Here is a 26,043-nt window from a genome sequence, read left to right as displayed (position 1 = left end):
CAGCCGTCAAATCCCACTGCCTTTCACGCCTGCTTAACCCAGGAGCAAACCCTCAATTGCAAAACAGGATCTGGCCCCTGGCTTTTTTTTTTTTTTTCCCCCTTTCTTTACAATTCTCTTGAAGAGAATTCATAAGGAAAAAGGGAAAAAAAAAATCGAACAGGGCCGATCGTCTCACAGCTGGGCGAAGCAGGTCGCGACCGCGGCTCCCTCTCAGCTGCTGGGAGCCGAGGGAAGACCCCGCGGCCACGCGGCGCTGCTCTGCCCCTGCCCCGGTCCTCAGCGAGTTGTCCCCAAGCATCGCCGCGAGACCAGGACGCGTTCTGCCGTCAGCCGCCCGGTGAACTGCCACCGCCACCGCCGGGCAGGGCGGGGGACACGATTGCATTATTTTTTCTTTTTAATCCCTGCGTAGCTGCGCAGACAGCGGTGGAGCAACTCCAGATTTCACATTAGCGTCACGTTAACCGGGGGTGACTTTCAATTTGCTCCATTAGCGGCCCTGAAGCGATGCTGGCCCAGGTCCCAGCGGGGACGCCGCAGCCCGCCAGGGCCGAAGGGACTTCGGCTTCCCGTGGAGTAACCCCACCGAAGCGGGCGAGCGGCGCAGGGACCAAGGCTGAGGCTGCCCAACCTCGGCCGGGCCGACTGACAGCAGAACACGGCTCCCAGTTTCAACCCACAACACACCACAGACCGCTCATGAACATCCTAGGAAGGTTTTGTGGTTTTTTTTTTGGAAGAACCCGCCCATCCTGGCTCCGCGGTGCTGACACCGAGGGAAACCTTTGCGGGGACGCGGCAGAGGCAGGACGGGACCCCACGAGCCACGGACAAGCGACTATAAAGTGCATCCGCTCTCCAGTCCAGGGCGCCGCTGCACAATGTCAAGCGCTGACTCTACTTCAAGTATCAAAACCGAAAAACAATGAGGTAAAACGAAAATGAAAGAGCAAACAGGCCGCTCGCTGCCCCGCGGGGAAGGACCGGGCGGAGGGGTCGTGCCTCCGCGTTCCCGAACCGGCGCTGGGCTGACGGGGCGGGCGCAGCGAGCGATCTCGGATTCACAGTGCTATACGCAGAAACCGAATGAGAACTGTCTTCGCTTCCTGTCCTAACCTATTGCATGGCTTTGCTGAATGCTGGTAAGCGGCTGCCTCGTCCCGCCCCGGGTGCGGGCGCTGGGGTGGCCGCCGTGGTTGTCGAAGGCTTTGGGATCCTGGCGGATGCTCCTGAACCGCGGGACAGCCGGGGCTCGCTCCGGCTGAGCCACGACACCGAGGATAGGAGCAAGAGCTAAACCCGGAGGTAACCAGCCACCTTGCGAGGGTGTTTTCTTGGCAATGCTCCGCTCCCTCCGCGAACAACGGGAGCTTGCACTAGGTCATTTATTTTAGCATCATCGCGTGTAAACAGGGGGTCAGTGCAGCGAAAAGCAGCCTCCGAGGGGCCGAGCGCTTGGCTGGGCGCGCACGGAGCAGGGTCCGACCAGCCAGGGCTCGTCTTGCCTGGTACAAGCAAAGGGGAGGGCGAACATCTCGCCGCAGTCCCAGCGCTCAAGGGCTGAGCCTCGGCTCCCTCACCGCAGCCTCCAGCACCGAAAAAAGCCACCGAGCCGGAGCTGGCAGCCTGCAAGCTGCCAGCTGCTCACGAAGCACCCTCAACCCAAGCCGTACGCCGCCCGCTGCCGGCACAACCCTTCCCCTTGCTGGGTCGAGATATAACCAAGAAAGCAAGCAAAAAAAGCCCGAAAACCAAAGGGAACGAACCAAACCCTAACGTCCCGTGCTCCGAGCGCGGAGCAGGGCGCGCTCAGCACGGCTCCGCGCTCGGCACCGGCACCTCGCTGCCGCCAGCTCCGGCCGTCACCTTACAGAGGGGAGTTCACCCGCGCCCAATTTTCCTTTCCACCCACCCAGGGACGGTCCCGCCGCCGTCACCGGGACCCGCCGACACCTCGAGTGCCTGGAGGAGCTCCGAAAGCACGAACGGCGCGAGAAAAGTCAACAGCAACGAGATTCTGACTTTTAGCGTCTTTTTCTGAAATTTCCATTTCCGTGCTCCAGGCCCGAGGCTGGAGGTCAGAATAAGGCAAAAATAATGGCCTAAAACTTTCTTCTTTTGTTCAGTGACTAGCCAAATCCTTATACTTTTTATTAGAAAAGCAACATAAAAACCCAAACGCGTCTTTTTTAAAAAAATACATATTATTAGATCCCATTTTTTTTTTCCCCTCTATAAAAATAACTTCAGGACTTTGACAGAAGGTACCAGTCGGTGGTCTGTTATTTTGTTAGGCTTTTCGTTCGTCGACGTGTTTGCTTCAGAAAAATAGTACCAAAAAAAGATGGAATTTCTGGGGAAGTTAAAAATGATAACTGATCTTGTTTACAAGTTTACTTTACATTCTGCTCTGTCTGGGATCACTTGGATCTACTATAGATTAAACAATATGGATAGCATCTACTATTTGAACTAGTTAATTTTATTTTAATCTTTACTCTAGGATTATATGAAATAAATTTGAGCGTTTTTTATTATTATTATTTTAACTTTTTTTTTTTTTTAATACCCATCAACGCAAACTTTTTTTTTCTTTTCTTCTCCTTTTTGGTTAAAAACAAACAAACAGAAAAAAAAAAAAAAACAACTTATTTTAACATGCTTCTTTGAAAGGCAACAGAGCAGAAGCATCCCCGCCGCCTCGCGACTGGGGGATGCGGGACGAGACCCCCCAACCCCACCAGCGGGCTCCCGTCCGCGGGGCGGCCACGGGGCCTGGGCCCTGCCAGCCCGGTGGGGACGGGCGCAGCTCGCTGCGTGTCCCGGTGCCCTCCTGGTTGGGGACGGGTTCGAGTTTGGTGCACCCAGGGCCGTGCCGGCTGCGGAGACGGAGCCAAATTCGGCCCAGGGGAGGCAGAGGCCGGAGCTGCCCCGGCGCCGAGCGGCCCCGCGCACCCGCAGGCCCCGCGGAGCCTCCCACGCTGGGCGAGAAGCGGTTTTTACGCCGGGCTCGCCCCGAATCCTGCTTCCAAACGCGTCAATGGCAACGCTTCCCCGTTGGCAACCTGGGGCAGGCTGGGGTCTGCAGGAAAACGAGCGAGAAAGGAGGGCGGAAGGGGCGAGAAAGGTGAGTTTGGCTTTCTGAGCGTGCCCAGCCTGCTCCGAAAAAAGCCCTTTTTCTCCCCGAAGCAGCCACCGTCAGAGCAAAGCGAGGTCACCCGGCGGCGGGCGCGGGGACGGACGGCACCGAGCGACCTCAGGACAGGGCCTGGGAACCGACCGCGCGGCTCCGAGTCGTAGTGGTTTTGTCTATTTCACTTCTCCGGTTTGTAATTTCTTTTTTTTTTTTTTTCCATTTTTTTTTTTTTCATTTTTAAATACATCCAACTGTGTTAATTTCTTATTCCTGGAAAGGGCTATCTGCACCATAACTATCACCTTTTACATACACACACGCACACACGAAAAAGGAAACATATATTAAAAACACTTTTTAAGCAATACTCTGGATACAAATGTATTTTTTAACCTACATATATTCTAAACCTTCTAAACTTTTAAGGATCACTTTATCATAAAATAAAATATCCTTTTTTCTTATAATAAATTACCTAATAAAAAGTATTTTTATTAGCCCAGTTCCTTGCTACATTTACATGTAATAAATGCATTTATTAAAATAGAATATTAAATTATAAAGAAATGTTCTAATTTTAAAATCTTAATCTTTTTTTCCCTCCTCTCTCTCTCTTTAAAAAACACCAGTAAATGCATCAAAATAAACCCTTCAAATACCAAATAAACAGGTTGGAGCATTTTGATTTAAGAGGTTCACAATAGTAACAGTCTGAGCCTTTGTATGTATGGAGATTTTTTTTTTTTTTTAAGAAAGAAAGAAAAGAGAAAAAAATAATAGATATCCCTCCAGCTGAAAAATACTTTTGCAAATGGGAGCTAGGACAAGATATTTTTATAGTATCTCCTCATTAAATATAAATCCAATTTTGGTTCTCTCTCTTTTTTTTTTGTTTCGTTTTCTGTTATGCATTATAATACACACTATTCTCTACATAATTTACGTCGATGAGGATGACATCACGGCACGATATTATCTCATCCCTCCGGTTCCCTTTCTCACGTTCCACCACCCGCTCCGCCTCATCGCCTCTCCTCGGGGCGTCCCCTCGCAGAGCCCGGCTGGGACGCGTCCGTCCCTTCCCTGGCTGCGTCCCCGGCACCGGGAAGCCCGATAAATTAGCCGGACGAACCCTGTATTCGGCACAGCCCCCGTTTCAGCGAGCGCCCACCAGCCTCCCCCGGGCCTGATCCTGCCTTCGCCCGGCACCCTGCGCCCGCAGCAGCGCTCCAAGTGCTCGGCGCCCCGCTCTCCGTCCCACCGCCCTGCGCCCCCGAAACACACCCGGGGGTGGCTGGGCCCCCCTGGCAGGATGGGACATGGTGGGGACGAGAGAGCCCCCAAAAAGCCAGGACCGCGACCCCCCTCCCTATCCGGAGGGCTCTGCTTTTAGCGGATGTTATTGCTGGTGAATTGGACCAACAAGCCTTTTTTTTTTTTTTTTTTTTTTTTTTTTCAGTCACCTATCAAGGAAGATACAAGTCAGAGCAAATAGTTAAGGTCATGGGCATTTTTCTTGTTTTTTGTTTTTATTTTTTTTTTTTTAAAGATTTTTTTTTATATATATACATATATTTAAAAAGAGAGAAAAAAAAAAAAAAAAAAAGTTACGCAAATTTGTCGTTTTAAGCCCCGCAACCGGGCTTCCCCCTAGGACAGGGCCCGGGTCTGAGCCTCTCCGGGTGCCCCCGAGGGGCTGGGGGGCGGCGGGGCCGCGGTTCCCCCCCCACCCGAGCCCCCTGCAGCCCCTCGCGGGCCAGAGGTAGCTCTCGGTGCGTTTACAGCGCCTGGTTTTTTTCTTCCAAAGTTGCTACATCAAAATACGGAGTTGGTGGGGGGGTGGGGGGGGGTGTAGGGTGGAAAAGCAGGGGAAAAGGAGAAATCAAAATAAAACGGGGGCCGAAATACTTCTATTCATTTTAAACTAGAACTGCTACATCAAGCTTTCTTTTAATATATATGTATATGTATATATATATGTATATATATATATATATAAAGGTTATTGGAACTGAAGATTTTATTAAAGGCCAACTTGGAGACTTGAGTAGGAACCTCGTCTGCAGAGAGGGGCAGACCGCCGCCGCCTGGACAGACGGCCAGCCGGCCCCTGGTTCCGATCAGCGAGCATGGATGTTTGTTTGGGTCGTTAATTCCTTTTTTTGTTTTCTTTTTTTTTTGACTTTTTTTTTTTTTTGCGGTTTTTTTTCCTAAAAAGAAAGGTTTTTTGTTTTTTTTTTTTTTTTCTCTAACATTTTCAGCATGCAGGAGGCTTTTACATCGCTTTTCGCTTGCTAGGGGAAGGGGAAGAGATAAAAGGAGCGGACGAGGGCCCCTCTTATCCTCCCCTCACCCCCCCCAAAATCCCTAGGGTCAGTGCTAGCACAGGTCCCCCCCCGCCCCAGGCCCCCACACGGGTGTCTCCTTCCCCCCCCTCCCCGCTCCCCCCCCCAACAACCTCTTCACAACCTGGCATCAAAGAAAGACATTGACCAAAAACTTGCTCACATTACCACGAACAGACTTCACTCGGCCAAGAACGACTAGTCACTCAACTAACAGATCGGCCCCGGGGGACTCAGCCGGGGAAGCACCTCGCCATTGCGTTTCCAGCTCGAGCCCCTCCGGTACCGACACGAACATTTCCGAACGCCTCCCCCCCCACCCCCGGAATGGCGGTTGGAGCCCCCCCCCTTTTCCCCCAGCTCTTGCCCCCAACCACTCTCTTGCCACCATCGGGAGGATTTTTGGGGGGGGGGGAGAACGGCTCCAACGCAACCCCGGGGGCACAGACGAGCGGAGGCGGTGGCGTGCGGGGCGGGGAGAGGTTCCCGCCCGGCGCGCAGAAATGCTCCCCCCCTCTCTCCCTTACCCTTCTTCTACTGGGACCAGACCAAAGCCAGACTTTGAACAAGAACCAGGCTAGTTTAGGAAGGACGTGGCTGGCCACGGGGCCAAGGCAGCGCCTCCCCCGGGCACACGCTCGCGTCCCGACCCGCTCCGGGCGCCAGCGGCTACGCGCGCCGCAGGGCACGGAGAACCAGGCAGCCGAAGGTTTCTTAAAGCTTTGGGGAGGAGGCGAGTACACATTAGACCTGACAGTGTCCCTTTAGCACAGCATTAGTATTTTTTTTTTTCTTATTTTTTTTTTTTGCATCTCTTTTTCTTTCTCTTTCCGAAACATCAGCATCCATTACAGAACCTAGGAACAGCGTCCACCCCTCCATCTCGCCCCCTACGTAACATTTTACCGTCGATGCACGAACGGTGGAGGTACATCATTTCACGCCCCTCCACCCAGTATCTGGAGATTGAAAGCAGACCTTTATCGATGCAGAGCACCGGAGCAGCCTGCCCCGGCACCGGCAGCAAGCGGCAGCAAACCGAGCAGAAGAGGGGATGTTCCCAGGAACATTATTACGATGAAAATAAAGTCTCCTGTAACTGAAGGGAAAAAAAATCTCAGGCGATTTTTATTGGTATTATCATCATCATTATTATTATTATTTTTTTTTGCTGTAGAACTGTCTCTGCCAAGTTGTGAAACTTGCTGGTTCAGTTCTAAATCAGGGTCCAGGATCTGTGAGCAGAAGTCGAGGGGCAGGAAATGGGGAAGCGGTGGTGGTGGGAGAAAAACTCTATATATAATTTATATATACATATATATATATAGGTGCTTGATGAGTTAAGTGCCTATATATATATATATATATATACACACATATATTTATAGATAGGTATACTGGTACTTGATAGGTTAATCCAACACACATCTTTACCATCACGGCATTTTGGCATCCACAGACTGGTTGAACAAACCTGATGATGTTAAGATGCTGGCTTGCATCTCGTGTGCATTGGCACAGAAGCCAGATTCGAAGCCCGTCCTCTCCCAGTTCCCAATGGTTTAGAAAGTATCTGATTTAACAAAACCAGGAGTCTTGAAATGATTAAAGGATGTTCAACAAGGCAATTCTTTTTTTTTTTTTGTTTCGTTCTGAAAAAAATATAATATATAAAAGTGGCCAACCTCAGGAAGATCCAGGTAAAGGACAGCTGAAGAGGTTTTGGTCCATAAAGAAATACTTTTTCTTCTTTTTTTTTTCCCCCCACTCGGTTTTGGGTAACAAAAGTTTTGGTCCAGTTTAAAAACGACGACAACAAAATTATATATATAAACTCGGGGTTCTTTTTTGCTTTCTGTTGGGATGCATGTTGGTTTCATATGGGCTCATTGCCTGTATTGCATGATCGTCTTTCTTAGGTTTTGGTGTGATATATATATACTTTTTAAGAAAAGAAAAGCACAATGTTACAAGTGTGTGTGTGTGTGTGTGCGTGTGTGCACGTGCGCTTGCGTGTTGCATGTAGCTGCAGCTGGCATCACTTGGAAAAAAGGATGAAGAGTGAACTACAGAAACGCGGAAGTCGATACACTCCCCCCACGGATGGGAACTCAGGACTGCTTTTGAAATACCCTGTTAGTGACTCCTGATTCGTCTGATGAACAAATCCCTGCTCGGATAAGGAAAAAAGAACAAAGTTCCAAACTCCATGGTGGCTCAGAATAATAAAATAAATGCTAATCGCCCAGTGTGATTCCAATAGGTTCTTCCAAACCTTCTTCAGCTTCACCGGCGTCAGTTTTATTTCTTCTTCGTCTTTTTTTTTTATTTTCTTTTTTTTTGTGGCTTTTTTGTTTTTGTTTTTTTTAGAAAAAAAGGAAAACAATAAAAGTTCTTTAGCTGCTGTGGTTTTTTGTTTAAATCTTTGAGGTAATACAGTTGTGCCCTCGTTCTAACAGGTTCCCAGAGGTTGATGGTGTCTTTTTTATTTTTTTAAATCCCCGACATCCGTTTTCCTTTCTTTCCATTTGTTTCTTTCTGAGCTCCCAGTTGGGCTGACATCCCTGGGGGGGGAGGAGAGTAGGGGCTTCAGACCAAGATGAAGATTGAACATGGCTGGAGAAGAAAGGCTGGCAGGGCCCTCCCCACATCCCTGCTCCCTTCCCCGTCCGATCGAGATGGCCTGGCTTGGTCAATGCAGAGAAGTCCCAATCTCACCACCAAAAAAAACTGAACTAAACCGCTTTGCTTGCGAGATCCGAGTGTGCGTTCAGAGTACTTGTTTTAAAAAAGACATCGCAGGCTGGAGCATCGTTCGCCCTTCAAAATTTCTGGCTTTGCTATTCATTTTAATTTTATTATTCACTTTTTTTTTAAAAAATAACATACATTGCTTGTAAAATAATTTCTTTTTTTTTCTTCTTCTTCTTCTTTAAATTAATTTATTCTTTCATTCGTTTGTTCTTCAGATGTCATTATTATTATTATTATTATTATTATTATCATCATCACTTTTCTTTCCTGGACCCCCCCCATGCTCCCTTCCTACCCCCCACCCCACCCCAATGCCCTGCTCTGTCTCTTTAGGAAAATATTCTAATGGCCTGAGTGGCTGCAGCGTGGCAAACCGGGCACTCCGGATCAGTCCTCTCGCAGATCCTCACGGCACACTCCATGCAGAAGAGGTTGTGGCCGCATGGCACCAGCGCTGCCGTAACTTCGCTTTCGAAACACACCATGCACTCGCGGCTGCTGGAGACAGACGTCCGGGCAGCGGCAGTCGTCCCCAGCTTGGAAAACCCTTGGAGCGGCTCTCCTTGGGACCGCCTGGGGAGACCAGAGAGATTGGGCTCTTGGATGGAGGAGGATGGGGAGCGATGTGAATTTGGGTGGATGGCACCAGTGCTGCTGGAACGCTGCTGTTTCGAGAAGAGCACCGAGACAGGGTTGGTGTTCTCCTGCCCAGCCCACATCGGGGCGCCCGACTCCGGCACCCCGTAATACAGATCTTGCTTGTTCACGCCGTAGTTGGGGAAGAGGTAACCATAATTGAAGTCGTTTTGGTCATTCAGCCGGGGTGTCTCGTAGACGGGGTCAACGGAGCAGTCGCCAATGCAACCCAGGCTGTTCTGCCGAAAGGTGGAGAGGGGTTTGCAGCCCGGCGCCGGCGTATGGACCCGCCAGGCCTCCGAGTAGCGGTTCTCCATGCCGGAATCAGGGCTGCTGGAGAGGAAGTCATTCTCATTGTTGTACTCCAGGATCTTGCCCGTCCTCACCGCGATGTGGGTCTCGATCTCCTCCCGAGCACGCTCCACGTTGCCCGGCGCACCCGTGATTTCAAAGACGGGGTCCCGGTCCCGACTGGGCGTGATGATGTAGGTGTTGGTCTGCTGCTGGATCCGCTTAATGGTGGCGCCCTTGGGGCCCACCACCAAGCCCACCACGCGGTAGGGCACGCGCACCCGGATGGTGACTTGCCCCGGCAAGGTGGGAGCACTGCCGAAGGTGGTGCCGGCTTTGTTGCGGGAGGCCCTGATCATGGAGAAGTGCTCGGCTGCGGAGATGATCTCCCGCCGAGCCATGGCCACATCCTCCCGCCGCCCTGTCACCATGAAGACCGGCTCCTCGCCTCTCACCGGCGTCTTGATGTAGGTGTTGGTCTTTGCCCGCAGGGCTTTGATCTTGCAGCCTTGGGGAAGAGAAGGAAAACAAGGCAGGGAGGTTAGAAAGGATGCCCCTCTCACCACCCTCCCTTCTTCTCAGGAAACCAGGACAAGCCACCTTGTCTCCAGCAGGCTGTGCACCGTGCAGCAGCCACTGCGCAGGGGCAAAACACGAGGGAAAGACCTCTACTCCCTTAACAGGGACAGACAAAATGCCAAAGGTTCCCCCTCACTGCCCCCAGAGAAAGGCATAGCAGGAGTGTCTCCCCCTCCAGGAGCCCCCTCTTCTGCCGTGCCCAGGAGGGCGCTGCCATTTTGTGCGCTGCCCCTCACCACGCAATCCCCCTCAGATGCTTCCCCTCAGAAATCAGCCACCCCTCAGAAATTTCCCACCCCCAGGAACCAGGGAGCCAGGGGGAGCTTGAGCCCTCCCCACGGGCCAGCGGTCTCTGTGAGGAAGCCCATCCTTGCCAAGACCTGGGCCCCACCATGTTGCCCCTCAGAGAAGATGGCCGCCCCAGTTGCCCCTTGCCACTATTCAGCGTGCCTCTCGGTACAGGGGCAGGATTCCTCTCTGCATGGAGACTTTTGTCCTAGTGTGGGGCTTTTGGTGTGAATCTGTGGTGCAAGCCAGACTCTGTTCTTGCAGGACAAGCCTGGGGGAAGTGGCAGACATGCAGCGCTTCAGGCTCCCACCTCAGACGTTGTGGGACCCCCACTGTCAGCCCTGCTGGGGGCTGGCGGGATGCTACCTTTTGCTTTGGGGCTAAAAAAGCACAGAACAGGGCACGGCTGCCCTCCTGCACCGAGGCAGAGCCCTGCCATGGTGTGTGCAGCCCTGCTCCCCGCCAAGCGCTGCCTTCTGCTCTTGGCCCCTGCTTTGGGGCATCGAACACCAGTGCCGCGCGCCTCCCCACCGCAGCGGCCCAGGCGCTCGGACCCTTTCCCAAGATCACTTCCCATGCCATCCACTTGCGATGCCAACGCCCACGCCCTGGAGCCCACCAAGCCTATTCCCTCTGCTCCCGACAGCTCAGAAAATGTCTTTCTGCTTTTCCAAAAAAGGCAAGAGACTTTTCAGTGTGCTTTGGCTTCCAAGTCTTTTTTTTCAGAATGGGGTTTAGAGGCAGCAGTGCGACTCCAGGTTCCTAGATGACACTAGGATGCCATCGAGCCACTAAATATTTTTACAGATGTGGCAGAGTTTTCTAAACTACTTCTGGAAGCCCTCCCCGCTGCTGCCCCTCTGACCCTGCTCTCCAAAAGCCTCGCTCAGTGCCTGAAGGCATTTTCAAAGCCTGGCACCGAGTTCCCATTCAGACTGGGGCTTCCTCTGTGGGAGGAGGTTTGCTCCAAGCTTGGGTCTCTTAGAAAAACTGAAAAGTGTGCTTCTGCAGGGTACTGCATTCCTCCTGGTGAAAACGGAGTTAGGGGAGCATTCTGCCCTGGCTTCCCAAGCATGCAGGTGCCTGGACACATCTGGCTCAGTGCTCACGGAGCAAAAAGATCAGGATACTGCGTGAAATCACCCGTCCCTGCAACCTCCTCTCCCCAAAATGAGCCCACCTCTTCTCTCCTGCGACCATTTGACACCACCCCAGCTTTCCACAGCACACTATGCCGACATCACACTTCTAACACAAAATGACCTGCCAACGATGCTTTTGTGACCAAGAAATTAAGATTCCTCAGCTGGTAGGCTGGAACATTATTATTTATACACACCCTAATAAATAACAACATCTCTCCCGTCTCACGAGACGCGGACTTGTGACATTGGGGTATTTGCAGGAACATAACCATCCCACCACCCCCTGTCATTAGCAAGAATTGAACCCTGCACCTTCACCGATAAAAACAGAACGCGGTGCCGCTACAGATGGCAGGAATATTTCTTCAAGCTCGCAGCGGTGGCATGCGCCACGCGCGGTTCAACCAATAGCTACAGCTGCACGAAGCAGAGGCAGCCAGCCCGACGGGTCGCACGCCCTCTCGCAACACCACGCGGGCACTGGAGTGCAGCCTCATCCAACAACGAAACCTCCCGGCACAGCTTTGAACCCCCCCCCCCCCTCATTTGTCAGAGGGTTTTGCCACGGGTGTAGAAACACAGGACGTGTGCGGGCAAATCCTGACTTTGCTGCAGACTCCCAGTGCAACTTTTAACTCCTCGGAGTTACTTCGGCTCGCTGAGCCTCGGTCCCCGGTTTGCAAAATGGTGAGAATAGCTGTCTCTTGCTCTGGGTTACCGCAAAACTTCCTGTAACAATTAGCGTGGTGATGCTGCTGCATTAAACGCATCTCTAAGCCACTGATTTCACGCTCCTGGGGAATGGAAACGCAAGATCTGACACAGAAAGAGCCAGGCAAATCCTGAAAGTCCAAAGCAAATCCAGCCCCTACCAGTCTTGTGTAGCCAACACGCTGCTCCCCATGGAGCTTGCACCCTGAAGTGTATCTGCAGTGCTTTGCTTAGCAAAGTTTTTACACAGTTGATGTGGACCAACGGCTACCTACAGCGGTGTATTATTAGTACTTGGGAAACTCGGTCAAAGAACAGGACCTGACCGTGCTAGGCACGACACAACTGTAGAATAAAAACATGCACACAAAGTAAGAGAATAAAGGCTCCCTCAGGGAGCCTATGGAGGGCAGGATAAAATTGTACGGGGTTACCTGCATCCTCCACAACCCCAAGGCAGGCTGGGCTGCTCCTGGCCTGTCCTGGGCAGACGCACGCCCGCTCCACATCTGTGACTCTGGCTCCGAAGATGGAGATTCCATCTTAGGAAGATTAACCAAGATGCCACCATTTCCCTGGGGATATCACCGAAGCGTCACACGGAAAGAAATGGGGGTGTGAGCAACAAGCACCCACGCTGGAGATGAGTCCCGTGCACTACTGAGGACCGAGGCAGGGTTTGCCGAATTCCCCCGTGACCCACGTCCTGCCTCCTAGGACCGCGAGGCTGGCCCTCGCTTGAACAGGGACCGTAGGTACGCGTCCGTCAGGGCTGGGCGCGGGGTCGGCGTTTTTTAAGGCACGGGACAATGCCCATGTGTGGGGGGAGAGGGATGCGAGCCCCGCATCACAGGGAACAATCGAGGAGGTGACACGGAGGGTCAGGCAAGCAGAGCAGTGACAAAGGACAGGGGCTCCACGCTGGGGACAGATGGAAGGGAACAGTGGCAAGGAATACACATGAATGAGGGCAAGCGTCAGCGAGTTACATGAGCTGGAGAGGGTGGGAGGGAGCCAGGGATGGAGGAAAGGTGATGGAAATGGAGGGGAGAGGCAAGCTGTGATCCTGCAGGGCAAGGAGGAGAATTAGTGGTGTGGAGGCCAAGGGAAGACACCCCAAAGAGGCAAACGGGAGACGGGCGAGGAGAGAGAACGGCAAGAGAAGGGGAGGGAAGATGGAGAAACGGACAAAAGGACGCATGGTGCAGTCGATGGTGTGAGAAGCAGGGGGAGGAGGAGGGAGGGTCTCTGTGCAGGCCTGCAGACAGGAAAGCCAGCTTTGCGGAGGCAGACAGATGGGGGATCCTGCGCTTAAAAACTGGAGAAAATAACCCCACAGGAAATGAGACCAACTCCATCAAGACCAGCAGGTTCAGTGGCCCAGATCTCCTGCAGCTCTAAATTGGCGCAGACAACAGGCCAAGCCGTAAGCGGCGCAAATCCAGATAACTCCACCAACTTCCAGGAGGGCTGCACTGATTTACATCAGCTAAAATCAGGCTGCGCTGCAATCTGACGTAGCCGCTCGCTGCCACGGCTCCTTGCCTATCCCAGCCCCAACCCCGACCTCGCCGCACACCGCAAAATAGGGGCTGAGCTCCCTGACACCGCTCCGCTTCTGACGGAGCGTGCCAAGATCAGAATATGGCCCCTCATGTCCCGGTCAGAGGAGTAGCACAGTCTAGCGTGCTTTTTTTTTAAAAAAAAAAAAAAACGAAATTTGCCCTGTGTGTTTTTTTCATGAAAGGCTTTCTTTGTGCGTAACAGAAATTTGGAAACAACACGCAACAAACTGCTTTGCTTGGTGGATTATTAAAAAGGGGAGAGAACTGCTTAGTAGGTGGTGTTAAAAATGTAAAACTAAGAGGAGAAAAGGACCTGTAGGAACTATAATAATGTGTAACTTTGCTGTAGCATTCTACTCTTTAAGGCAGTGCGCAGACATCAGCTAATTGATCCCTGGCAGACTCCTGCCAGTTAGATTTTTATATTAGAGAATTAAGCTCTTTCTTGTTGTGTTTCCACTACCTAGCTTCTATTCTTCTTTTTTTTTTTTTTTTTTGCCCGTAACACAGATCCCAAAGCATTTTGCGAAGGAGGCTCGTATGATTATTTCCTCCCCCCACCCCTTTTTCTTTTTAACTTCGGTTAACTGATTGCCAATTGACTCAAAGTAAATGTGTTTGCAAATTACCCTAGCAAGCCACAAGCGTTAACTTACAGGAGCAAACCCCAGAGGGCTGCCGAGCCTCCGGCACCCAGACCAGTTACCTAACTGGAACGAGCCCACACGGCACTAGCTCTGGCTACAAATAAATAAATAAATCTGGTCCAGACGTTGCCAAACTGGAGACGCGGGCAAGTCAGGGGGTGATTCAGGTGCGGAGCCAAATTCTCCTCTCTGCTTACCCCTGCGTTAGGGGTAAATAAATCCATCAAAACTAACAGGGAAGGCTTAAGGAGCTCGAGCCACCTTGCCAAGGCAACGAGGGCGTAGGATACATCCAACCTGACCGCCGTCTACTTTGCACGGGCTCATCCCAAACCTTTCCTCACTCGGAGCGGCCTGAAACCGGTGCGGTTCCGTGGGACCTCGTGGTTTACACCGAGGCTCCCGTGCGCTGCTCTGGCGGTGGCAAAAGGCCTTCGAGCAGCTCCAAACCTTGCACGTGGCCCCTGCACGGGGCAAATGCCGGCAGGAGGACAGCGCGACGGAAAACCCAGGCGTGGTCACCATCGGGAATTTTACCCCAGTGTAAATTCAGGGTTGAACCCCCAGACACCCTTCCCACTGCCGCTGCTGGAAGGCCGGATCCTGAGCAGGCGCACGATGCCACTGACGCAGCCTGGAAGGATCTGACCTGGCATCAGCTGGCACACCTCCTGCAGCCCCTGCACGGGCTTCACCTACAGCAGACAGCCCCGAGGTCGTTTTCTCAGCTCTTAGACACACCACAGAAATCACTCCGGGCCCCTGAATTTCTTGTTCTTGTCAGACACGAGACCAGCTCTACAGACAAAAGATTTTTAGTCCTCTTCTCATTTACACTGAGGCTCCTTCACGCTGCTCGGGCGTAAGTTACACCTGTAAATACCCAACTTCGGACATTTTGACATTGCCGGTGTGGTATTGAAGAGCCTAAGGGCAAATTAGGACTTTGTCTTTTTTTCTGTTATCATCATCATAAAATTAAAGGACCATAAAATCAGCAACCATCCAAGATCTCCGGTAAGGTGGGGCATTCTTTTCCCATTTAAGATGAAAGCCATGTTAAAAGACAAGCACACAAAGAACATCACAAATACACCGTCCTGAATATCTGTGGGGTAAGATTTTGCTGCATTGAAAATCTGATGAAAGTGGTGTCAAAAAACACCAGCGCGCACAAAAGGACCACAAACAAACAACTAAATCCCTTCGCATCGAGGTTTTATTGCACTGATGATGCAAGTTGTGTTTACAAGGAGGGGGGAAAAAAAAAAAAAAGAGGAACCAATACGCCAGGAAAATAAGCAACCGCCTCATTTTGGTGCGGTGATTTTACGTAGTGATCAAAGTTGTGTTAAAAACAGAAAAAAAAAGAAAAAAACACATACAGAAAAAAAAAAAAGGGGGTGAAACGCACCACGGAAAAAACAACGCGACCCCGCAGCGGCAGACCCCACCAGCCCGTCCGCCGCAGACAATCACCGCCTTGTTGTGTGGCGGTGGGGGGGGGGTTGAATGGTGCCGAAGCCCCCCCAGGTCTCGGCATCGCCACGCCGCACCGGGGTGGGTGTGTCCGCGGCCCCCGCGCGCCACGATCCCGCCGCGGCACGCGTGGCGCCGGACGGCTCGTGGGGGGCACGGCGGGTCGGGGGCTGCCAGACAAAGGCAGCGCAGGGGGGGGGCAGCGGGGGCAGCGCGCTCCCACTGCCCTAGATTCGGGGCCGGCCGGGCTCGCGCGGGCATCCAGCAGCCGGATCTCGGGCGCGGAGCGCGCACGTCTCCCTGGAAAATTCCCTTTGTCTCTCTCCCAGACCCATTTTCTCCTCCCACCTCCAGTTCAAACCGCGCAAAGTAGATCCCGCTCCGCACTTTTTCCCCCCCCCCCGGTGTAAATTCAGGCGGATTCTCATTAACACTTTCGAAACAGGCTGCCACCGCCTGCAGCCCCGCTCTCCCGGCGAGGCCCGTCTCCGGCTGCCGGGGCGCCGTAACGGAGGGCTGCTCCGGGGCCCCGCCGGGCCGGACGGATGGCGTTCGCCCCGAGCTTTACGCAGCCAGCAGCCGCCAGGATCTGACCCCCCTCGCTGCCTCTCGGATGCTGTACATCCACCTCCACATGGTGGGTGGGGGAGCTGCAGTCATCAGACTTCCTCAATGGGAAAGGCTTCCTTGGACTATTTTTAAATGCTGGAAGCGTTGGAGCATGTTTGGAGCTACACAAAGAGCCCAATCACCTGGGGTTAGTGGGGCCTCTTGTTATTTGACTTCACCTTGCCAAGAAAGAGCAATTTATGTTAAGCTCCTCTCTCGCGTAATCTCATTCCCGTTGACAGCGGGGCTAGTTAGAGCAGGCCGGGAGATGCTTCACCAAAGGGTGGCTCTGGGTGCAGGTGACAATAGGCGCTGCCACCAACGCCAGGTGCAATGCTCTCCGAGGGAACGTATCCGCCAGGAGCGGGCGGCTTTGCCCCGCCGTGCTCCGACCAGCGGAAAGCCAAACCGACCCAGCACCTTCTCCCCGCGCCTGCACGCCCCCAAGCGCACAAAGGAACGGGACCCAACCTCAAACGCGCTTCCCTTCGAGTCCTGCAGCCTCCTCCCTGGCTCTGTTGACAGCGGCCCAGTTTGCCAGAGGGAGCAGATCGAACCCTGGCAGCAAAGCGAGAGCTGTGCCTCGCCACGCTGATCCACACCTCCGCTGATTTCTAGGAAGAACCTGGATGTCTTGGGGGCTGGGGATTTCCGCCTGTTTTTAAGTTCTCGGTGTGAACGGCCAAAGCATGACACCTTCGCACATCCTCCGCCCTTCCCAGCATTGCTCCCCCCTCCGCTACAACCACACCCTTGGGTTGCAAAGGACGAGGTTCTTGCAACCCCTCTGCCCCATCACCTCCAAGACACCTTGGTGCTTTGTCTTTACACCCTGGCAAATCGACCCGCACAGCTCCGACGACAGGCGCGGTCCCGGGGAGGGGGCTGTCGGGAAGGTGCCCACAGCAGGAGGTGGCAAGTGAAACGTGGGTGCCACCGAGCACCCCCGAGCACCCTGCAGACCCCGACGGCTCCAGAACCTACATCACGCTCACGCCACGCAGCCACCTGCGCGATACGCCCCCGCTCCTTGCCCTAGTGGATAAAATGGGGGCACACCTGGAGGCCACCGCTCCGCCGCCAGCCAGGGAAGGGGAGCTACTGCCAACCACGGGCAGGGCAGTGTGGTCCCACGCCAGTCAAGGGAACTTCTTTACCCCTGTCCCCTCACCTTTCCCTTTCTGGTGTCCTCCCCTTTGCTCCTGCTCCCTGGCACCGGCCGCCCTGGGAGGAGCGGCTCCCGGTGGGCCAATTCCCCCAAAGCGCCCCTTTTTGGGGCTCCGCGCTGTCCCGATGAGAGCCACCGAGGAAGCGCTGCTTGAATTCGGTGCCAAACCCAGCGCTGCCGCAAACCCAGACGAGGTCTCCGGCCGGTGATCGGCTCCGCAAGGGCACGGTGGCCGCTCCCGGGGCAAGCCGGAGCTGGCAAGCTCAGGCCGAGCTCCTGCAGCATCCCCCAGCCAAAGAAGGGTCCCCCCCAACCAAAACCTCTTCGCAAGTCACACTTACGGCCATCCCAACTAAAATACCCGGGGCTGAGCCCCGTTTACACCAAGGTGCCTGCACACAGCCCCAGCAAAGCACAGGGCAATCTTCGAGCAGGTGGAAATCGCGTTGCCAGAGGCACACCAAGGGACCCCGTGCCCAGGTCCAGGCCACTCACGTGCGCTCGTGCCAGCAAGTTACACTTTCAGAGGTGGAAAACATTTTACAATAACGCGAAAGGAGCGGCTCATCAGCTCAAAAAATACGAAGTTAAAGAAAAAGCTCAACCCTGTTATCGATCAAAGCCCCCAAACGATTTTTATTTTAATAACACTTTTTTCCCCCCTCCTCTTTTCCAAGATGCTCCTCGCCCTATTCACCAGTGCCCTCACACCACTCACTTCCCCGGAGAGCCAGCTCACACCTCCCCATCTGCAGCATCACCGGGGGTGCTGAGCCCCAGCCGGGCGGCTGGCAGGGCACAGGATTTGGCCCCCAGGGATGGCGCCAGGTCCCTGCAGCGTCCGCACCCAGCTACGTCGGCGAGGCGGCCGGCACAGCCCAGCCTCCCGACGAAACGAGACCCGGGAGACACGGCTGAAGGCCTTTGAAAAGAACGAGCCGGGTCCAGGATGGCTGCTGGGGTGCAGAGCTGCGGCCGCCTGGGCTCTGCCGAAGCACCCTTGGGTTCCAGCAGCACAGGATCCGGCCCGCCGAGCCCTGTCGCGGGGCGCAGCCTGACCCAGCCAGGGCTCCGGCTGCTAACGCTTCCCAGATGTGGGAAAACCCTCACGCACACGAAAAATGGTGGAAGAAACCCAGGTCTCCATGTCCGCACACACCGCTGCCTGCCGAGCAAACCCAAAAAAAAAAACAAACCCTGGCACCTGAGGTCGGGGCAGCGGCGAGGCCCAGGGGGGAGCAGCGGGGGCACCTCCCGCATCGCCCAGCGTCTCCCCCCCACGCCGCCCGCCGGAGCCCGTCTCTCTCCCAACTTTAGGGAACAAAGGGGGCCTGATTCTCCACGGCCGTGCCCCCGCCGCGCAGGGCTGCTGCCAAAACCCCCTGCCCAGGGGGTTTTGGCCGTGCCCTCGCCCCCGCCCCAGCCCCTGGCACGAGGCGGGGATGGAAAACCAAAGCAGGACACCTCGCCGCCGACGCACGGGGGCTCGGGGAGCGGACGGCGGCCCCCACGCCCCCGCCATCCCCGGCTTCGTCCCCGGGCGAGCCGAGCCACCGGAGGCCCCATTGTTCCCGGAACGCGTTCCAGCCCAGCGACGCGCGGCCATCAGCCCGTTCGCGCCCCTCGGGTCCCCGGCTGGCGGCAGCGGCCTCACCCAGCCACCGGGTCCCCCCCCACACACCCCCCGCTCCCCTCTGCCACCCCAGCGGCGGGGCTGCACAAAAAAAAAATAAAAACCCTCCCAGCTCAGGCAATTTCAATTCCCAACCCGAGAGGAAGCATCTGGATTTGGAGCCGCAGTCTCTGCCCGTCACACTTCCAGAGCGTCAAGTTACTTGCTTCGAGAGAGAGAGAGAAAAATCCCGCTTAGCCGCACTATTATTATTTTTTTTTTTCCCCCCTCTGCAAGCGACACAAACTTCTCTCGCCAGCCCCGAGCCTCAGCCCCGCAGTGGCTCCGCGCCGACCCCCCTGCGCCCCCCGCTCACGGAGCCGGAGCGGTGGGCGAGGGGTGACTTAAGAGTGGGTGTGGTGTGCGTGTGTGTGTGTATATATATATATATATATATATAATTTTTAAAGCCCTCCTCCATTCCACCTCGCTCCGAACAGAGCCGCGAGGAGAACAAAAGCATCACTGTCACGGAGCGCGGCCGGGCGGTTGGCGGCTGATGGCGAGGGGGGACGGGGACACCCCACTCGGGACGGGGTCCTGCGTCCCACGGCGGGGTCCCCGCTCGTCCCCTGCTGCCAGGACGAGTTCAACTTTCCTTAATCCTCTCCCGGGGGGCCTCGCTAGGCCCGGGGGCTGCCGCCCGGCCCGGCGAACCCTCCCCAACCACACCCCCTCGCTTCCACGCCGAGCCCAACAAAGGGGATTTTTTTTTTCCTCCCCGTTCCATCCTCGACCCCCTGCCTCCCCCCCCCCCTTGCCGCTTTCAACCCGGCTTTTTTCCTTTCGGGGTTCGGGGCGCAGCGACACGGACGCGCGTGGGCATCCCCACGCGCTCCCCATCACCCCTCCACCGGGGGTGGGGAAGGAGGGGGGGGGGCTCAGCCCCGGCTCCCCGCTGTGCCCGGGTGCTCCCGGGTCGCCCCTTCCCCTTTGTCCCCCCTTCGGGGCTGGCCCGGCTCGGCTCGGACAACGGCAGGGGGAAAAGCGGTGCGGGGAGGGGGGAAGTTCGCGGCCCCCCCCCCCCCCCCTTTTTAAGCGGGGCGCTCCCGGCGCTAAAGGGGATGGGGGGGGGGGGTTGTTGCACGGTGCCTCCCGGCAAAAGGGGAGTCCTGGCTAAAAAAGGGGGTCCTGGCCAAAAAGGGGGGTGCTGGCTAAAAAAAGGGGGGGGTCCTGGCCGAGAAGGTGGGGTCTTGGCCGAAAAGGGGGGGGGGGGTCCTGGCCAGAAACGGGGGGGGTCCTGGCCAGAAACGGGGGTGCTGGTCATAAAGGGGGGTCCTGGCCAGAAAAGGGGGGCTTGGCCAAAAAGTGGGGGGGGGGCCTGGCCGAAAAGTCGGGGAGTCCCGGCCATAAAGGGGGGTGGGCCTTGGCCAAAAGGGGGGTCTTGGCCATAAAGGGGGGGGGGTGATCCTGGCCATAAAGGGGGGGTCCTGGCCATAAAGGGGGGGGGTGATCCTGGCCATAAGGGGGGGGGTCCTGGCCATAAAGGGGGGGGTGATCCTGGCCATAAAGGGGGGGGTCCTGGCCATAAAGGGGGGGGGTCCTGGCCATAAAGGGGGGGTCCTGGCCATAAAGGGGGGGGGGGTCCTGGCCATAAAGGGGGGATCCTGGCCATAAAGGGGGGGTCCTGCCCATAAAGGGGGGTCCTGTCCCGGCTCCCCCCGGCTTTGCTCACCTTGCCTCCCCACGATCTCAGCCACGTGTTCGGAGCTGGGCACCGGCACGCACTCGGTGGTGTTGGAGCTGCTCTTGAGCCTCAGCTCGGCCTCCTTGTAGAGGGCGCACAACTTGGGCTCCGCCGCCCCGGCGCTGGGAACCGGGGGACCCTTCGGGGCCGGGGGCGGCGGCGGAGGCGGCGGCGGCGGCGGCTGCTGCGGCGGCGGCGGCGGCGGCGGCGGCGGGGGCTGCTGCTGCTGCTGCTGCTGCTGCTGCTGCGGGTTATTGTTGTTGTTGTTGCTGTCCTCCACCAGCACCACGGCGGCCGAGGAGGAGGAGGAGGAAGGCTCGCCTAGCCCCAGCAGGCAGAGCTGGTCCAAAGCGAGCTGCAGCGCCCGGTCATCCTCCAGCAGCGCTCTGTCTTTGCCGCTCCCACCGAAACAGCCTAAATCGCCGAAACCCCCGTTCCTTTCCATTATCCCTGGTACTACCAGGCTAGGCATGGCTAACAAAGACTTGAGAGGGGGGTTGGGTGGTGGTGGTTGGTTGGGGAGGGTGGGGGGGGTGTGAGAGAGAGAGAGAGAGAGGGAGAGGGAGAGAGAGAGAGAGAGGAGGGGAGTGGGGGGGGGGGACACACAAAGAGCTCGGGAGGGGAAAAAAAAAAAAAAAAAAAAAAAAAAAGGCAGAGGGAGAGAAACAGAGAGAGAAAAGGACCCTCCGCCCACCTCCCCTCCGCCTGGCCAAGCCCCTTTCTCTCTGTAACCCGAGCCCAGGCACTTCCAAGCCCGCCGGGGTCCCCCCGCCGCCGCCTCCGCCCCCGGCTCCCAGCCGCCGCCGGTGCTCGGAGGGGCCGGGGGGCGCGGAGCCCCGCCGGAGGGGGGGGGGGGGGGGAGGTTGCGGGGGGAAAAACTCTTTTGTTTGAAGGCGGCTGGGCGCAGCGGGAGCCTGCCCCGGCCCACGGCCTGCTGGGGGATGTAGTCCCCGATCCCTGCTCGCACACCCCCCCGCGGAGCTCCGCGAACGGGGCGCGGGTGGGAAGGGGGGGGGGGGGGGATGCGTGGGAACCGCTGGGGGCCGGGGTGGGAAACAGCTTGGGGGTAGGGGGGGGGGGGTTGTTCTCGCTGGCCCCCCCGTGGGGGACGCGCACACGGCGTGGGGAGTCCCCGGGGCACGCGTGGAAGGGGCTGCGGGGGTCCCGAGGGGAAGGGGGGGGGGCGTGGGAACCCACGGGGGGGGCGTGGGGGGGAGGCGAGGGGAGCCGCATCCTGGGGGGGCTGGGGGGGGGGGGGGTTGGCGACCCAGCGGTACCCACGGGGGTGCTGGGGGGCACGGCGTGGGGCTGGGAGCCCGGAGGGATTTTATTTTTTTTTTTGGGGGGGGGGGTGGAAATCGCGGGGATCCGAGGGCACAGAACGGGGGCGGGGGGGGGGGGGGGCGCGGGGTTCCGGTACCCCGAGGCTCTGGTGCCGCACGAGCACATCGGGGACCGCTGAGGCTCGGCCTCCGGAGCCTCCGCTCTTGGCCTCCAACCCCCAGACCCCAGCAAAGCCCCCTCCGACCCCAGCAAACCCCCTCCCCATAAACCTCGGCAAAGCCCCCCAGACCCCGGCAAAGCCCCCCAGACCCCGGCAAAGCCCCCCCATAAACCTCAGCAAAGCCCCCCAGACCCCGGCAAAGCCCCCCCCCAGCCCCAGCAAAGCCCCCCCCCGGGCAAATGGGGCTGCTGGGGGAGAGCCAGGGGCCAGCCCTTCCTCCTCCTCTCCCTTTTCTCATTGAAATGAGGAGCGGGTTGAGCGCAGGGAAGCGGTGAAAATAGCTTTTCAGCTCCCCGCCAGCCGGGCTGGGGCTGGGCCCTGTGTGTGTGTGTGTGTGAGCGCCTTTCTCCCCTCTCCCCCTTTCTTCTTGAATCAAACCAGATGTCTCTCCCGTGAAATGGGATTGCGACGGGCTTGCACTGGGGGGGAGGCAATGCAGAGCGGTGCGAGGCTCCCCCCCAGCACCACACCGCGCTGCGGCCCTGGCAGAGGCGACGGCTGCGGCGCTGGCTGGGGACGGAGCAGGGCGATGGATGGTGCCACTGGTGCCTCGGCACCGAGGCAGGAATTTTCTTCTTCCCCCCCCTCCCCGTATTCCCTCTGCTTTCCTCTCCCCGGCTCTCAGCTCCTCGCTGCGAGGTTTCTCTCTTCCCCCTGTCTCTCTTTCTGGGTCTACAGCAGAAGATCTCAGCTTGCAGATGAACTAAGCAGATGGGGCACACAGCACAAGGAAATGTCTCATCCAGTGACTCAGACGGTAAGGTGTTGCTATAGCTCTCCCGGCAACTTTGCCCAGGCACTTTGGGAATGGGTGCTTTGCTTTTGTCCCCTTTCGCCACCCAGAGCCGCAGCGCGAAGGCGGGGAGATGCTGGGACAGCGCAGGAGGGGCCGGGGCAGATTCCCTCTGCTGCAGGACCTGCGACAAAGCAGCCTTGGGGCTGGACGTGTTGGCATCCGTGCTGCGAGCTTCCCCCCCCAAAAAAAAAGAGCAAAAAAGTAGAGCTAAGAAGAGAAAAACCCCACCTCGTGCTGCTGCATTTCGCGCGTCTCCTTGCAGTCACGAGTGCGGAGCAGCGTCTTGAGTTACTCGTATTTTATTTTAACCTTTGCACGGCGCCGGGACTTGCTGAGGTCTGGCAGCCTGGGGAGGGGTTCCTTCGTCTGAGAGGTCGCGTCTGCTCGCGGGCAGCGTCCCACATGGGCGCCGGACAGGGGCTCATCCTGCGCACGCACGGCAGCGTTGGTTTGGCGCGGCCACGCTCGGCCCCGCGTGCCCCGTGCGCGTCGCACGGCCCGGAGAGGGTCGAGGTGGGCGTTTGGTGGCCGCGGGTGGCCCCGTACCCGCTGCCAGGGACGGCTCCCTCGCACGCCTAACGACCCGCGGCAAGGTTGGGCGTGAGACTCTGCCTAAGCACGCGCGCGTGCAAGATGCAGACGTGGGAAGCGAGCGTGCGAGGGGTGAGCATTTACCCCAAACACGTCCGTGAAGTGGGAATGGGTTTTTATATGAAGCGTTTCGGGCGCACGCAGGTGTGGGTTCACACGTGCATCCGCGCGCACAAACGCCCGTGCATCGCGTTGCCTTGTTGGGAACGTGTATTTTGTCCTGTAAATTACATTACAGCTGGATTTTCGTCAAAGTTTGGTCGCGTTCATGAAGGTGGTGGCGGCGCCTGGCCTGTGGGCACCGCATCATTTGAGGGACACCGGTTTGCTTCCAACCTCCATTTTAGGTTCTGTCCTGTAGCCTTCAGGAGGAGAAAGCCCCTTGAAGTCACAAAGTGAAAGGAAAAAAAAACCAAAAAAAAACAAAGATAGAAGTGCAGAGCTCCAGCTCTGAGCACTCCGACAGGCCCAGAAATAATAAAACTAGCTAAAAAGTTGTGTGACTCCATAAAAATGGAGAATGTGGGCCGCTTTTCGCTCACCTTCTCCCAGGGCTTCCAGATTTCACTTGAATTACATCACCTCGCTTCCCTGCACAGCCACAGGGTCTAGAAACTTGCTTTAAAAAATGAAAATTCAGACTCGCACATATCCACATGACTCACGGAGCTGGGAATTTCAGACAAACATGAATGCTCACAGCAAAATTGCGAGAATTGGCACCATGGGCCGTGACTAATTCTGATGGGTCCCTGATAGCCGCGCTGCTCGGTTCGTACAATATTTTGGGGGCGTAGCTGGGCTCCGACCAAGGCTTTGATCCTCCTCCCGGTGATATCAGCTGCTTAGGAATGATCTTACCTCCCGTCTGGCGCTGCTGCCCTCTGGGGTGGCTGGGTTTTGGTAGCGATTTGGGTTAAAGTTAGCGCTCTAGAACTGGCTCGATGAGCTGGAAGAGCTCCTATCACAGGACGGTCAGAGGCTGGGATGTTGGCATCGTTGTAAGAAGTAATTTTCCGGCTCCAGCTTGCACACTTCGAGCGCTTTGCTGCGGGCGTAGACCGTGCACGGTTACAGCCACTCTGCAAACTTCCCTACTTCCCTTTGGCAGCCGCGCGGTGTTTCTAGTTCAAAAGCGGGTATGTCCAAGTGTTTTAAAATCCACATCCCTCAATGACTGTCAGGGAAGAAAGGATGAACTACAACCAGGAAGGCTCTGCCACGCAGAGGGGTGGGGATCAGTGGCGGTGTCGTGCTCCTCGCGCCTTTCCTAGGCGATGGGTTGCAAAACGATCCCCCCCCAAAAAAAAGCCAGAAACTGCAAAGTGCAACTGCTGCTGATGCCAGAGCTGCCGGGGGGGGAGTGTGGGCATTACAGCGTGTCGCAGAAAGCCCCGTTGCAGGCAGGAATAAAGCTGCCGTTGGCTGCAAACAGGCAAAACAGCGACTGACGTTCGTCGCCAAGAGCGAGCATGGCAAAGAAACAAAGTTTTTCCCCTTCCCAGCCCCGCATCCCTTTTCTCCTCAAATATACCCGCGGCTGGGGGGAAGAGGTGTTTGTGGGATGGCAGCTGCTAGGAAAGATTCGGCGCTGGTAACCTTCGCCGCCAGAGCTCCGAGACGTCGCCTCCCCGTGTGCCGGAGCTGCGGTGGTTGCGGGGCGCCGCGTACCGATCGTAAACCCTTTTGCTTTCTAGACCGGCCCGCTAGCAAAAGCTCTCTTCTCCCTCCATGCAGGGATCCTAAAGTGCTTTGCAAACATTTGTTAATTAAGCTCTTCTGTGAGATAAGTAAATTACTGTAAAGCTCTGCTCCAAAGCTCCTTGAAGTCCATTGGTTTTGTTGAGTCCATGTCCATGGGATCAGGCTCGGGAGACCGGATTGAAAAAACCCTCAATTTTGTTAAGAGCTCAGCATATTGGCTGCAGATGGAGCGCTAAGCTATGGGCACAATCTGGTGGTGGGACTGCTGGTGCCGAGCGATTTGCAGGATTGGTCGTGCTTGTAAGAGTTGAGGTTTCGGACCTCTGGACACGAGGTTTTTGGAAAAAATGCCCTAAGTTTGTTGAAATTCTTTCAAGCGGAAATCTCAGTGATTTTAGATTTGGGACCTAGAGGGTCCTTCAGTGTCACGGTCACGCTCTCCCGTATTCCCGCTGCTTAGAAATGTGGTTTGTGTTTGTCAAGGAATATTTTTTCTTCCCATTGGAACCCCACCTTCGGCGAGCAGATAATTCCCAATTTCGTTTTACAGAAAGTCGGGATTGCCGTACGCTTCCTTGGACACATCCCCCCGCTAACTCTTAGAAATATCGCCCGGTGGGATGCTAGGCTTCGGGCCATTTATCCGGCATTCCTGAACCCCCGCCAGCCTCGGCGGTCCTGGCGCAGCTGCAGGCCGCGTGCAGGTCGGCTCTTTGGGCATCGCACCGCCGC

General features: G+C 56.1%; 1 protein-coding gene across 2 annotated transcripts; it reads right to left on the bottom strand.

Annotated features, from left to right (window-relative positions):
• Positions 1–6,212: 6,212 nt before the first annotated feature.
• On the bottom strand, positions 6,213–21,263 carry MEX3A (mex-3 RNA binding family member A). Of its 2 annotated transcripts, XR_013942496.1 has the most exons (3): positions 20,705–21,263; positions 7,170–9,673; positions 6,213–6,583 (listed from the first exon to the last, which is right to left on the bottom strand). XR_013942496.1 is itself a non-coding variant. In XM_080570133.1 (2 exons), the coding sequence occupies exons 1-2, from the start codon at positions 21,186–21,188 to the stop codon at positions 8,568–8,570; spliced, it is 1,590 nt and encodes a 529-aa protein (XP_080426259.1). In that variant the 5' UTR covers positions 21,189–21,263; the 3' UTR covers positions 6,213–8,567. The 2 variants fall into 2 exon arrangements, 1 of the variants encoding a protein (XP_080426259.1); XM_080570133.1 differs by having other exon boundaries at positions 6,213–9,673.
• Between the last annotated feature and the right edge of the window lie 4,780 nt (positions 21,264–26,043).

The sequence above is a fragment of the Anser brachyrhynchus genome (assembly GCF_964034855.1).
Source record: "Anser brachyrhynchus genome assembly, chromosome: 28".
Lineage (NCBI taxonomy): Eukaryota > Metazoa > Chordata > Aves > Anseriformes > Anatidae > Anser > Anser brachyrhynchus.
This window is presented reverse-complemented; position numbering and strand designations above follow the sequence as displayed.

Coding starts and splice junctions, on each gene's coding strand:
- MEX3A (XM_080570133.1), bottom strand. CDS start 21,188: ATGCCTAGCCTGGTAGTACCAGGGATAATGGAAAGGAACGGGGGTTTC. Junction 9,674..20,704: donor TGAGATCGTGGGGAGGCAAG/GTGAGCAAAGCC, acceptor CTCTTCCCCAAG/GCTGCAAGATCAAAGCCCTG.